This window comes from Melozone crissalis, unplaced genomic scaffold (assembly GCF_028551555.1).
Source record: "Melozone crissalis strain CALT ecotype California unplaced genomic scaffold, PUWL_Pcris_2 ptg000004l_1, whole genome shotgun sequence".
NCBI classification, from domain to species: domain Eukaryota; kingdom Metazoa; phylum Chordata; class Aves; order Passeriformes; family Passerellidae; genus Melozone; species Melozone crissalis.
The window spans coordinates 20439804-20454843 of record NW_026535782.1 but is presented as its reverse complement, the minus strand read 5'-3'; the positions used below and the strand labels follow the sequence as shown (position 1 = coordinate 20454843).

At 37.9% G+C, this 15040-nt stretch overlaps 1 protein-coding gene across 1 annotated transcript in view; it reads right to left on the bottom strand.

Annotated features, from left to right (window-relative positions):
- Positions 1–15040, bottom strand: part of CNTN1 (contactin 1) — a 204462-nt gene that overhangs the window by 66277 nt on the left and 123145 nt on the right. The window contains exon 3 of the mRNA XM_054271979.1: positions 5169–5301. Coding sequence (XP_054127954.1) covers positions 5169–5283 — 115 coding nt within the window. The 5' untranslated portion in view covers positions 5284–5301. The remainder of the gene's footprint in view (positions 1–5168; positions 5302–15040) is intronic.

Here is a 15040-nt window from a genome sequence, read left to right as displayed (position 1 = left end):
CAGCAGTAGCATGTAATGGTCTTCTAAGATCCAAGCAGGGACAAGAGAGACAAGGTAAATAGGCATTAAGTATATTCATCCACTTCTTTTTTTGGAAGAAAATTATTATCTCTCTTTAGAAAATGTGAATAATTTTGTATGTTGTGATAAAAAGCTTTAAATAATGTAGATTCTAGCCTCCAGTTCAGAAATGCCTTTTTGAACCTACTGTTCTGGAAAATGTCCAAACATTAATAATTTAAGGTTTGGGGGCTTGATTGTTTCTTTACTTCTCTAAATCATGTGGGAGAAGTTGTACTTGGCTGAAGCAGTTGTGCTGAAGCAGTAATGTGTTCATATTGAAAAGATTCATAACGTACTGTGTCCTCATGATGAAGAAGAGAAGGTAAGTGTAAGCCATCAAGATGCTAAAGGCAAATCAATCTCCAAGAGCCAGTCAGCACTCAAACAGAAATGGTAACTACTCCAGCACTTCCACTTCATTTTATATGAAAGATGAAGACTGTCTTTAGGAAAGCTGCCTCTATTTTTCTGGACTGAAAGGAGCGGGAGAATAACTTCTATTTCCTATGTTCCAGTGAGGACATTGAAGAGCACCATAGTTAATGTTACAGTTTCTCCTTTACAAGTTTCAAGTATGAAAACCTTCAGCCGCTGGCAGAGCAAGCTTCTCCACTTGTGCCTAATGGAGTACAGTTTTCTTGTCTTCTCATACTGCCAAGAGGAATGTCAGCCAATACTAAGTATCATATTTTAAACATATTCCCATTTGTGTATTCAATATTTAAACTTTTAGGTGGTTATTCCTCAAAAATTGAAGTGTTAGTTAAGAAGTAACTGAAGAGCCTAACATGTTGATCCCATGGGAAAGCCAGTGACCAGCAAATTAGGGATGAAGCTAAAGCGCAGTTGTTATTCTCCACAATCTCCCCACACAAGCCTTCCTGGTGCATATATCAACAACACACTCTGAAATTCAGCATGCTGTCTAAAAGCATCCCCAGGTACTCATCAAAACAACTGTGTTGCACTGAGAGGCTCTGCTTCTTACTGGCTTTCTTATTTTACCAGCCTTCTCTGAAGTTTCAGTTCCTAATGATTTTTGGAACTTTGGTTGCCTAAAAAGCAGAACAGTTTAGACATTTTTACTCCTGGACTATTGCCTCATTTTGCACATTTCAGGATAGTTTACCAGAGTGACAAGCTGCCTTTTAAGGCATGATCTGACCCAAACTCAGATACTGTCTGGCTCTGCACTGTCAAATCCCAAGGTAAAAAGTAGAACATTTCATGAGAAACATATTATCAGAGGGATATTTTTCAATATTGATTCCTTTTATAGCCAAATGTAATCTACTATTCATGAAGCACAATAAATACAGGGTCTTTGCAGTTTTTGGTTAGTCTTTTGGAAGAATAGAACAAGCTGCAGCTGAAGAACAGCTTAAGAACAGCTGAATCTTTTGGTGATAGATTAGTATCCCAACTGAAGACTCATTGGAGTTCACTGATTTACCTGGGAAGTAGTGGATAACAGAAAAGTTTGAAATTCAGACTTAGCAACAGGATATTTATCTAAAGGAGAGTCAAAGGCAACTTGGAAGTGCGTTGGAGAAATGTCAGGGGGAAGTGGAGAAGAGTCAAATATTATCAGTAATAGGCATGAAATAACTTTTTTGGCAGTGGGCTGACAATCACTGACATGTTCCCTGAGGAGTAGTTTGTTGCTCTCATTTGCCTTGCACTACTCAAAGTGCACTCTGAAAAGCAACTCTTGTAACAACTGTCTGTTCTATCAGTAAGTGGAGGCCGAATTATTTATGGCTTTTTCACCAGTTTATATCTGCAAGACTACATTTCAAGCACTAATTAACCTGGAAAAGAAATACTGCTCCTGTCTCATTGCAGAAGATGATCTCTGCCTTTACCTTTGATGCCTAGACCTCTGATTCATAAAATCTTTGCTTCCTTTCAGTTAAGCAAGTACATCTTTGCCACCAATGAGAAATGGTTAGTCAATGCAACAGTTCTCAGTTTCTGCCTCTAATTACCACAAAACACGAACTGGCTAAAAAGTCAAGGCGTTTACTCCAAAGCAAACTCTAAAATTCTAAAAATGTATGTATTTCACTTTGAGAATTTTTTTAGAATTTCCTGCAGTGAGAGAAAGAACAATTTTAAAACAAATACAACTACTCAGCTTTTAGAGTCTCAGAATCCCTGTCCTCTCTTCAGGCCCAATTAGAAACATCTCAAGTCACTGCAGCTTCAGGTTGCTAGCTCTCTGTTTCCTAAATACTTCTAGCTGTTAAAGTCTGAAGGCTCTCAATGCTCAGTCAAATACATGAATCCTGAATACTTTCAGGATTTTTGGCCAATATTTTTGAACCTGGTGACACCCATAGGGTGAGACTTCTCAAAACATTGCATCTACAAGCTATCACTTTCCTGGGTCCAGAGCAGTTAATATAATAGTAGGTCTGTTTAGGAAGCATGGATTGCAAAAACCTAGACTACAGAGTAACAGATGAGCTTGCCAAAGGCAATTTACAGAGCAGAACCACCTAGAACTGCAGATCCAGCACCACAGAATGCAGGAGGAGACAAATATACTTCCAAAGAAAGTGTGTTTTGCTAAAAGGTGCTAAAACAACTTCTTAAATACTCTGCTTTCAATATCTGTTTCCAGTTACCTTGCCTCTTCACTCTGGAACTTGGTCTGTCTTCCTATTTTAATGAGAACTCATGATCTTTACTCAGAAATGTCCCCAGTTTACACATCTTCCATTACTGTTGACATTGCCAGCATTCCCCTTGATAACATCCTGTGTGAAAGAACCACCTCCCAGAACCTGATCACTCTACTCACTTCTTTCTCTTCAGTATCTTTCAATTTTTAACCACACTGAGAACACTTCCAAGCAACCTGTTATATTTCATCTTGGTTGCAGATACATATTGCATACTGCAGATACACATTTTCTGGATACAATGGCATTTTCATTGCCAAGACATACATTCAAGACAATTAAGCCTGACTGCCAGCAGCTCTCAAACCCATTTGAAATAAGAAACCCTCCAGCAAGATTCAAGTGCTGGGGCTGAGCAAAGACTGCAACATCAGATTCATATAACCTAGATGGGTACCATAAACCCTAGATGAGAGAAGCAGACTTTCTCTTCACTCAAAAGGTTATTTAATGATTTATGTGAAATTTTTGATTTAATGATTTATGCGAAGTAGAGCAGGTCCTGGAGCAGAGAGCCTTACATTGCAATACACTGGCAGGAACAAACACCCTCTGATTATATAAAAATAGGAATCTTCAACACTGAAGGGCAGTGCCATACCTTTAGAGATGGTCACAGATCTTAACTTTGGCTTTTGATGAAAAATGAAAGTAAGTATTTTATTCCATACCAGGAGATAAGCTAGGAAATGTGTTTGAACTGTAACAGCATTATTAGAACCTGCCCTGGATTCACAATCCTTCACACCAATGGCTCCCACCTTGTTTGTGGCAATCTAAGCATGCCAAGAACAACAGCCCAGTGAGAGATCAAACGAGCCTTGCAATGACAGTGCCAGTGTGTACTCATGCTGCACACGGTGTCATGACAGCCCACTCTGTTCTTCCTATGTCACTTAGGTGTTACCCTCACAGCTCATGACCTTCCAATGCCATTCTCAGGAACTTGCCAGCAGCTACATTCTGGTGCCAAGGTTTTTTTGGCTAATGGACACAAAATGTGATGTGCAGAATACATAATAGCATCAATAATTCGATCCTGCCTGTCAAGAAATCACCTGAACATTTGCTCTCCTTGATTGACTCACCCATTTTATCAACCAGTGTCCAGCACTTGTTTGGCTACTGTAGCTGATTGTTTTGTTTGATGTCAACAGGTCCAGAACAAAATCACGTGTGTAACATTACACACGTGACAGCACTTCACAGTCTTTCTTTATTATGATTTTATTCTTTCAGGAAAAGCCCAGCATTGAATTAAAGTGGTGAGTTTAAAGTTTTAATTTTGGTGCTATAGCAAGCCTCATATCTTTACAAAGAAAAAATCTCTTGAAACACACATCAAATATATTGTGAAGGTACTGATTTTTATCAGGCATCAGTAAATCCTCCATCAAACTCAGATGTGGACTAAAGAACACTATTCAAAACCACAGAGTAAAGTGATGTTCCTGATATACCAGAAATCATTCCCGTAAGCTCTGGACTGATTTCTTAAAGGCAATAAGCTTACATCACACTATAAATCATATTTTTTGACTCAGTAATAAGGAATATGGTCTCATGGAAGTGAAATTAAGGCAATGCCTGAAATGATATCCCAGATTAAGCAAGTCAGTGACCCTCAAAGTAGGGAAGGATCTAAAGCCTACCTTGAAATTAGCCAAAACATTAGTACCCAATGTTTGCACTTTTCAAATATTGGTGGATGTTTTGTACATGCTGTGTTTATGCTAACAGAAAAATTCATCCCAGCAACTAAAACCCATCATTCATTTAAATTGGCAAGGAAATCTGAAACAAGCTTTAGAAATCTCAAAGTTGTTTGGAACAGTTGGAATTTTGCCTTTTCACAGACCTCCCTCTATCTCTTAAAATGGAACTAAAATTTCAATTGCAAATATTTCTCTAAATGCAGATGCTAGAAATATGACTCCAGAATGTTTTATTTATGGCCCCATCTCTATTTATGAAAAAAAAATTAATAAAAAATTGGAGTCAGAATATGCAGAATTACCCCACTGTATTATGAAAAACTACCACTACACTGGGCTTCTAAAAAATTATGAATTTTAGATGGTGTCAATAATACAGAATTTTGGTTTTCATTATTCTAAATATGTGGATCTTCTGTGCACAATAGACAATTGATATACTTTTTATAATCTAGAGAAAGATTTCATTCTGTAAATCAAATTAGACAATGCCAAATTTAAAGTCGAGATCTGTCTTTTTTCATAATTTTTATTATGGCAGCCATTCTAATAAATATGCTTCCTGCCAGTTTCATTGTTCACATTTATTAATTTGTTGTATCAGCACTAATAAATTAAATCCATAAAAACATTCTAATTATCCTTGAAACACATAAAACTAACAACAGTTACTTTAAGGAATTAACACAGGAGATCGTCTTACCTACTGCCAGGGAGTAGACAAAACAGGGTGTAACAAGATGATAGATGAAAAACCAAATGGTTATCTTCTGTTCAGCCATCATCTCAGAAGGAACTGTGCACTTCAATACCATCATTCAGAGAAGTAAAAAAGTCTGTTACAGAGAAAGAGGAGAGAGTCAGTAACTCTGACATAAGGCTTTATCTCATGTCACATTTGGCATGGCAGATGATGCAACTAAACTGAACACTTAAGAGTTAGTATGGGAGAGAATCTTTTGAATAATAAATGCATCATCAAAATTTCTGGATCAAATTAATTATATCTATTATTCAGAGAGCACTCTGTTTCAGAGTAGTCAGATGTTCTGGTGATGGTATAATACAGTAAATGTTAAAACTGAGCATCCTTTTTTACACTTCTGTATTCTATCCTCCATCTCAGTAAATACTACATTGCAATTCTTGCCTTCAAAATCTGTAAAAAAAGACTACACTGAAACTAAAGTCCATGCATATCTTTCAGATTCATTTTGTCTAGTATATCACCATTTTAAACTTCTAATATACAATTAATGGTCCTTCACAAAAGTGGCTATATTTTTCATAAGTTTCCTTTTAAATACTGAATATAATCATTATTGCTATGTTGCTTTCAAAGGTTAGTATATGTACAGGAGAAACTCTGCCTGTATATATACTAAAACCAAGCTAAAAAAGCATGCAGCTTCTTTTGAATAGTCTAAGATTTTATAAATTATTTTTCACACACTTTTGCAAGATTTGTTACTACTTCAAATCAGAATATGTTGCCATTTTTTTCTTGCTGGGGACTATTATCTATTTCTTTAGAGAAATGTGTCATCATGTTTGCAGTGTGCAATTCTCCAGGTTTTTTTTGATGGATTTCTTCTCATGAATATATAAACACATCCTTTATATCCATCACACCGTGTTCTTGCTTGTTGATTGGTTCTGCTCTAGCACTCATTAAGAACTTCACACAAAGCAAGGCTTCCAGCTTATCACTGGCAGAATATTGTACCTCAGGCACATGCTGATATCATCCAGTCCCCTCAGTATATCCATTTTGTTACTGTTTTATGATAAAATATGCTTATACATACTTAAACACCCTTCAGTAATTAGCATCCCAGGACATGGTGCATGCTAAAAATGAATACTTGTAGATGAGGGACATTACTTAGAGGTAGCCTTGAGCAGGTCTAGGTTAGCAGCTGGAGTCAAGAGGTCTTTTCCAACATAAATGATTCTATGATTCTAATGTTGCATTGTCATTTTTAGCAAGGTGTTTCTCAACAGTCCTGCTTTCCAGCCTCCCATGCCAGGAATTGATGACTCTGACAGTGACATCCACCTTTTACCATGACACTTGTCTTTTCCACATCAAAATTTTTACTTAATTGTTCATTTCCAAAATCCAGAAATTTTAGATCTTGTTTTGAAACTGTGCCATTTCCCATCTCCAACACCAAGAAAGGGGCAATTTTAAATTACAAAGCACAAATACACTTGACTCCCTAAGTATGGTCAGGATAAATCCTGCCCTTATTACAGAGAACCTCTCATCTGAGCTGTTGCCAAACATGCCTGCTGCAGTGTATGTGTCTCACATCTCCCCCTGAGGTGGCTAGGAATGTGTCTTGGCCTCTGGGGCCTTTTACTTCTCCCCTCTTTCCCAGACTAACACTAAGATGTTCATCTGAATATGCTTCAAACAATGACCTTGCCTTAGAACAGAGTTTCAAGAGTGTTTTGATAAACTCATAATGCAGGAAAACAACAATAAATATCACAAGAAAATCATCTGGCTCAGAAAGTACAGGAATTGTTGCATGTCACATTTTCCCCTTTTTTAAGCAGAGTAAATCCTTAATAAAAAGTTAAAAGCTGTATGACCCTAAGTTATGGCTGTTACATGACAACTGTGCTCAGCAAAAGACAGACAAGAGTTTAACAGTGATTCCCCAGAACTGAGATTTGTTTAGAAATATTCCCTAGAAAAAGGCTCTTAGATTGGCAACAAACACATATGCTTACTATAGCTGGATCCAAGGAGAAAGATTTACTAAACATCTTTACCTTCCCACTTCTGTTGGCACTAAAGTTTCTTCAGACTCTGTCACACAAAGGACATCCACAACCATTTCAGGCATCTACCTTGACCAACGAATGAACTACTGTGTGTGATTCATCCAGAAGGCAGTGGTAGGTTTGATCAAGAAATGACTTTGTATGCTTTTCCAGCTGCCACGCCCAGACTATGACATCCTTGTGGTATGACACTGCTTGCCTGAAACATTTGTTTCCAAATGACATGAGTAAAGTGCATAGTTATGCTGAAATAATGCACATAATTAAATAGCAAAGAAACAGGAACTCTTTAGGGAACAATGGTAATTACACAGCAGCTCATGATGATAATAACTGTGTTCAAGTGTATTGATAGAGGAGACTGTTAAGAGCACTGTGTTCTCTGGCATTATAGTCAGAGAGGGAAGATCCCTCCTCCCTCTCTTCAGCAGAATTTAGGTTTGATTTTGGAAAGATACAATGTCCTCTAGTTCCCCAAAAATCTGTTTTTGCTGGCTCAGAAAAAAAAAAAAAAGGTTTCACAATGGCTTCAATTGCAGTAAATAAGAATTGTGTCAGTAAACGCTATAAATACTTCATTTTATTCAGAGACAAAAATATCCACCCTGCCAGGATTTAAATCCTTTCCCTACTCGCACTTGTTTCGGCTGAGTGGGTTCTGTATATATAGCACAGCCATCCCTCCTGAATCATCTCAGCTTGTGGGTGAGAAGCTGTTTCACATCGCTCTGCTGAATTTTGGCAGACCTGGCTGCTATGAGATGAGACAGCAGGCAGGTTACTGCTGTGTGTGTGGCAGGTGGCAGAGCTGCGCAGTGCCACCACCCAGCTGCCCAAGGAGCCCTCCCTGTGTAGCTGAGGGAGCAGCACTGGTGCCAGAGGCAGCACTGTGGGCTGCACTGCTCAGGCAGCACAATCTACTCCTGCTCTACAGCTCCCAACCTTTATTCTCTGCAGAGTGAGAGGGGTATTGCTGCCTAATTAAAAATCATTCCTGAACAAATGAACAGCTGAGTCACTTTTCTCCTCTGAAAAAGAGTGTCTACACATCTAGACATACATCCTTCAGTCTGCACAGTACACTATCTATCTTCTTCCAAACAAACCATCACAATTTCAGAAAACAAGACACTTTAAAAATATGTATTAAAATAAGCAGGCATTTAAATGCAACCATGCCATGTTTAATTACTAACTAATGCTCATTAACACACTTAGGTCTCTTTTCACTGTTCAGTTTCCCAGAAGAACCAGTCCCAGTCACCACTACAGCACCTGTGCTAGATTCAAAAAAACAAGTTCTGGTGAGCTGTCTGGAGTGCAATCCCCAAAGGAGGTAGAAAAAACTGGGGCATTGGCTGCTGAATGAGAAGCACATTGAATTTTGAATGCAGGGACCTGCCAGAGTGCTTCTGGAGGCCTGCAGTGTCTCGTGATGCTTCATTAGGATAAGAGGTGTTCCCAGGACAGAAGGGTAAATATGTCTGTCTACAGTATCCAATTGTAAGGATTCTTAAATCTCACAGGATGCACTTTAGGAAAATATCTACATTTTCTGCCATGTGTGACTTTCTTGAGATCTTCAGTGCATTTAGGCATTTATTTAAGAAAAAAAGACACCTATTTTATAGCTATTAAAGCAGACAGTGTTTTCCATCACTTCCCTGCTAAATCCAAACATGCAGATGACATAATTGATTTGCAAGGAAATAAAGCATTTACAGGGTAGACACAAAAAGAATTTACAAACAGTAGGTAGTTGAAGTCAGTTGAATAAGATTTTCAAGATCAAAGGTAGCTCAAACAAAGTACCTAATCTACCAGATTTGAAATCAAGAAGGGATAGGGATAGACAAGGGACAGCAGAGCAACAGTAGGGGATGCTGAAGGGGTGAAGAAGAGACAAAGATCTCAACACTACAGAGGGAATGAATGCCATGTGGGACATTCAGGATCTGTGGGAAGATGGAAGCAATAAACCAACCCAAAAGGGCTAGTAGAAAAGAAGGCAGAGAGGGAAAGTGAAGGAGATATAGGTAGATAAAGGTGTATGAGAATTGCCAGTTGCCTCTGTCAGTAAATGTCAACATTTACCATGGAAGAGCTTTCCTGATCCTTGCTTGCCAAGGCTTTCAGTGTGGGGGCAGCATGATTGTCAGCCCCTGACATCCACTCCAGGCTCCAGACAGGAACCCCAAGTGCTGAAGGAGAAGAGAGGGGGCAGAAGAAAGTGTTTAGGAACTCTGGCATGGTACACATAGCTAGAAGAGGTAAATCAAGATGCTTGTTATGATCCTCATTTCCTGGTATATTATGATAATTACAGACATTCAAGTTTCAGAATTGGTAGAGATTCTGTCCAGATTAGAATGTAAATAGATACAACAATCTAGAAGAAATATGTGGCTCTCTACCCTTTTTCAAAAAATGAATATATATAATTGCAATAATTCACTCGCAAATTAACACAGTGGCAAGTTATAATCAAAGTCTTTTAGGAGTCACACAATACTTCAGCCTAATCAGTGTTTTGTATTTGTTTTTACTTCAGACTCTTTCAGTGATTTTTGTAAGCATGTAATTGCTCCTCGTCTTTATTTTCTTAACAGAGTTGACATTTTCTTCTATGATAAGTAACTCCTCACAAATCTTGTTAGTTGCTCAGTATGTAGAAATACCACAAAATGGTTTAATTTTAAAAAAATATGTACATTGCATATTATTTATTTTATCATTTTTTGTCCTTTTCGGCTATTTTGACCCTTGCAAATTAATTTTGTGATCAATGAACAAGTTCTGACAATCTGGGTAAAAATGTGCCATTAAAAAGGGGACTGAATCTTCTTCACAAGTCTGGCTTCTCAACCATCACCCACGCATAATCCAATTTACTTCTGAAGCCAATGCTTTAGCCACTAGCATTTATAGCTTTCTCTATTACTGGAAAAGTGATGACAGTCAAGTTCTTTGCCACTGCACAGATTTGTCTCGTTCCAGTGGTCAGGGATTGCTGTAAGCAAAGTTCCAAACCAGCCTTCTTGCAGCACTGCTGCATCTGCAAGAGATTTTGTGTGTTAGCTGGCTCTCACTTAGGAGTCCAGAAGTGACTTTAGTTCCCTTCAATAAAGACTTGTAGAAATACTTCCTTTCCTTATGATTTCTATAATTATAATCTTTGGTTTTGACAGATTTGTTCAAGTGAAAACAGAATCTCAAATCCACCACTCACAATACTGCCCACTGGCCCAACAGTCCATCATCAACAGTCGTGCTTCTAATATTTTCCACTTCATCCTATATAAAGAATATAGCTACACTCTCCCTTTCACATGAATGAAATCCAGCTAAAAGCACATCAATTTGATAGCCCATAAGTAAGATACTCTTCTGGAACAGAATTTACAATTTCAAGGACAATATGCAATGACATAACAAAAAAGCACAAAGTTGGCGCAACATGCAGGCTAATTCTTCCCCTCCAATAACTCCATGCTTTTTAACTGCTTACCGGTGCCAAGTAATCAATAATTAAAAAAAAAAAATTAAAACAAACCCAGAATAAGTTTATTAATATATTTTAAGAGGCTAAATTAGCAAGTGATTCTATCACTACTGGATAACCAGCTCTGGGATTTTGCTTAATAAATTTTGACTTGGAAATAGAAAAAAACCAGTATCTTGGAGGTGATCTGGAATTTAATACCATCTGGAATTTAATCTGGACAAAGATGACAAGGAAGACAAGAAGGGATTCTTCAACTGAACCAAAAACAAAAGGAAAACAAAGGATATAATGTGGGTCCATTGCTAAACGGAGTGAGAACACTGGTTACATGAGGATGCTCAAAAAATGCTGATGGTCATCTTGACAAGGCTGCTTGGATATATCTTTGAAAGGCTGTGGTGATCAGAAAAGGTCCCTGAGTACTGGAAGAAAGCAAAGGCCACTCTGGTCTTCAAAAAAGTCAGCCTCACCTCAATCCTCAGAAAGCTGATGTAGTACCTCATTCTGGAGGCCATCTCTACCCACAGAGATGACAAAAAAGCAATCAGGAGTAGGCAAGGAACATTCCTCAAAGGAAAATCATGCTTGACCAACCTCATTACCTTCTACAACATCACCTCATTACCATCTACAACCTCATTACCTTCTACAACAAAACAACTACGTGGAAAAATGAGGACAGAGCAGCGGGTGTTTTCTAGCTCAACTTCAGCAAGGTTTTGAACACTGTCTTGCACCATCCTCAAGGGAAAACTCCAGAAATGCAGGCTTGATCAGTGGACAGTGAGCAGGACTGAGAACTGGCTGAACAGCAGATCCCATAGTATCATAAGTAGCAGAGGGTTTAGCTGGAGTCCTGTCACTAATACTGTGCGCAGTATGGTTTAATGTATTCATCGCTGACTTGGATGAAAATGCATCCTCAGTAAGTTCACAACAATACAAACCTGACAGGAGGGCTGATACCCCAGCGTGCTGTGAGCCCTTCAGAAGGGCCTCGGCAGGTTGCAGAGATAGAGAAGAGTTATCTGAAATTCAAGGAAGGTAAATGCAGGTGCCTGCACTTGAGGAAGAATGCAGCAACACAGGCTGCATCATCCCCATTTTCACTGTTTCTCTCTGTTTTGTTTTTTTGTTATTTTGTCCTCATATTCACACAACTAATAATATGTCTCTTTTTTCTTACTTGCATCCACTGATTCATTATGAATCAACATTAATTTTCTTCCCTACAAGGGCCTTAGAGTGGTCACAGCTCAGCTAACCAACACCTCTGTAACAAGAGGTCATCTAGTAATCCTATTACAAACATACGTTTTCAGGAACATTAAGCAGCTTCTGATTTGTGGTAAGCTCAGCAACTCATCTTTACTATTAATCATTAATACAGTTTAGTTACTTTTCTTTAGCAGGTGCAAAAACATAGTTTGAAATACTTTCAGATTATGAAGTCTTCCTTAGTGGTACTTACACACTGTCTTTAATTATCACATCAGCAACACAGGGTCAGACAGACAGTTCCTGTCCACACTATTTGCTCTATCAGCAACTTGTTGCTCTTTCTTCTAAGGTAATAAAAAAGAAAAGGATCACTTACTACTATCATAACTCACAGGCATTACTCACTTTTCTGAAAGCTTGCTGCCTAAAGACTGCCTGGTAAAATATTTCAGCAACAAAAATCAATAAACCTCCTTCCAAGTCCTGAGCATCCTGCAGAACAGCGTACTACTCTGTTCCCATATGTACACTTACACAAACTTCCACTTGTGTCTTAAAGACTAAGCAGTTTAAATTTTACTCCAAGGTAACCAAACAAACTCAAGTATCTAAAATCAGCATGAAAAAAACATTAGCTACTAATACAAATAAATATCCATTACTAAAACTGGGTATTCCTTCATGAGAATAGAGATTTTTAGGTTACTTTGGTCAATACATTTTAAGGGACGAAACACATTAACTTCTTAAGAAAAATTAAGTGTACAATTTATGTTCTTTATTTTGAGCTTTAATTTTTTTTAAAGTTTATAGAAGAAAAAAATACTAATCAGAACATTATAGGGAAATTAAATCTTAAAGAGATCCATTTCTAAGAAAAAAAATCATTTTATGTTTCAGAAAAATGAAATGAAGACTGCATAAAAATCTTTATCATGCTCTTGGCATTTTCATTTGATTTTCACATTTTCTTGAACTTAGTAATACCTTGTTATTCATCAGTAAATAGAGATACTGGAATGAATCATGTATATTCAATAAGTTCACAGCAGATGTATTTATATACATAAAAATTTAACAGTTTATCCATATAATCTGCAACTCAGGACACCCTATAACATATTACTTATTATACAGCCAAGGACAAGCTCAGTGGGAGATTTCATCTTCAAAATGCATGTTTCCTAGCAACTCTCTTGAAATCAGAGTAGCATTTTTAAAATTTACATCAAACACTTGGAACTGTTGAGAATACTTAAAAATGTCTCTTTCATCCTATGAATAAACAGTTTGGATCAGACTAGCAGCTGCAAAAAGGAGAAAAAAGGAAAATCAACTCAATGTTTACTAGAACTTGCTGGTGGATTTTGGAACAAAACATTATTTGTGCCTTTTGGTTTTAAGCTTACACAATTCAGAACAGATGTTGGTGAGATCCATTGGTGCTTTTTATAGGTTTGACCCACCATCACCATTTCAAAGATCCTCAGTGTTTTAGAGAATACTTTTCAGGGATACATAATCATGAAGTAGGCTTAGCTCTGCTCTGGATATTTTAGCAGACAAGGAATGATTTCATTCCATTGGTCTCATGACCAACAACTAAAGCATTGTTTCTGTAGTCTCCCGGTTTTTGGGGAGAAAATAAAAGAATAAATCTAATTATTTTGAAAGCTTAGTTTCTTGGCTCTTAATTATCAGTTGATACTTTTAATACATGAGTTACCTGTCAATGCCAGTAGAGCCTCAGAGGCACACAGCATGTACAGAAATCTCTCCTAACACTTAGTCAACAAGGAGGGACATGTGGACATACAGCATCAGAACAGCCTTTGGAAATCCCTGTGCCAAAACCACTACACCTGACATAAAAAATCATATTTTCCCAAAGCTACTCAGAATCTTGATCTCATGATTGCACTTAGATCCACAAGGTGGATCAAGGAAGAGAAGAGACAGGAAAATGGGCAGGCAAAGGGACAAAAGGGTCTGGTTGTGACTCTTCTGGGTGATGGGTCCCCATTCTGTGCGCACGTGTGTGGACAGACACACAGGGGCACACCACTGGGATGGGACCAGAGTCCAGGTCCCTGTGGTGGCAGCAGCAGGAGACAACAGAATGTGTCAGAGGTCTGAGTGGTGCTGTCACATCTTGCAGCAACTCCATGTTTTTCCAGGCAAAGGAACTGAGTCCCCACAGACAGAGTTAAACAACTGCCTACAGGTGCTGCACAGCTAATCTGTATTTGCTGCATTTCTGACATGGCCCCGACGTGGCCTCCAACACGGGGCCTTTCCCTGTTTAGGAGCTTCTCACAAAACAGGTATGATGAAAACTGAAGTAAATGATACCTGAAAAAGATAATCCTTTCAAATTAGGAATCGTACCATTTTTGAATAATAACTCTGACTTGAAAGTATGAGAAAGTATGTAGTAGTGCTAGGGTTCTGTGCTCACTACTCCTGTTTTTCAGCACTGAACAGAGTTCAAACACACCATGTCTTTGCTTAAAACTTACACAGTGAACAGGCACGGTAATTTTATTAATTTTCCCTATTACGACCTAATGTTTTCATCTTTGGCCAAAGAACAATACTTCCTAATTCCTGATTTCCAACTTCTGGATAAAAGAATTATTATTATTATTATCATCATCATCATTAAATTTTTCCAATTATTGAGGTTTATCTGGGGGTTATATATGACCAAAACTGTTCAACAAGCAAGGCTGACCATTCAAACTGCTAAGTACTCATACAATACTAATGTTCTGATTTTTCATTGTCTGGTACCACAATTGAAGGGCAAGAAACCCATTACCTAAGAAAAAGAAGAGCATACAATCACCTGCAGACACTGTTCTACCCAGCAAAAGCAAAGTAATCAGCATATATTCTAATATCTCTGGTGATATGCTAGTGGATCTACAAATTATGCTTTAATCCATTAACTTTCACACACACTTTCTATCATGCCTGCCTTTGTCCTTCTTCCTTGACCTTTTCCCCAAAGTGCTCAACTTTTCTTAATTGATCTAATTTAAATGGAGAGG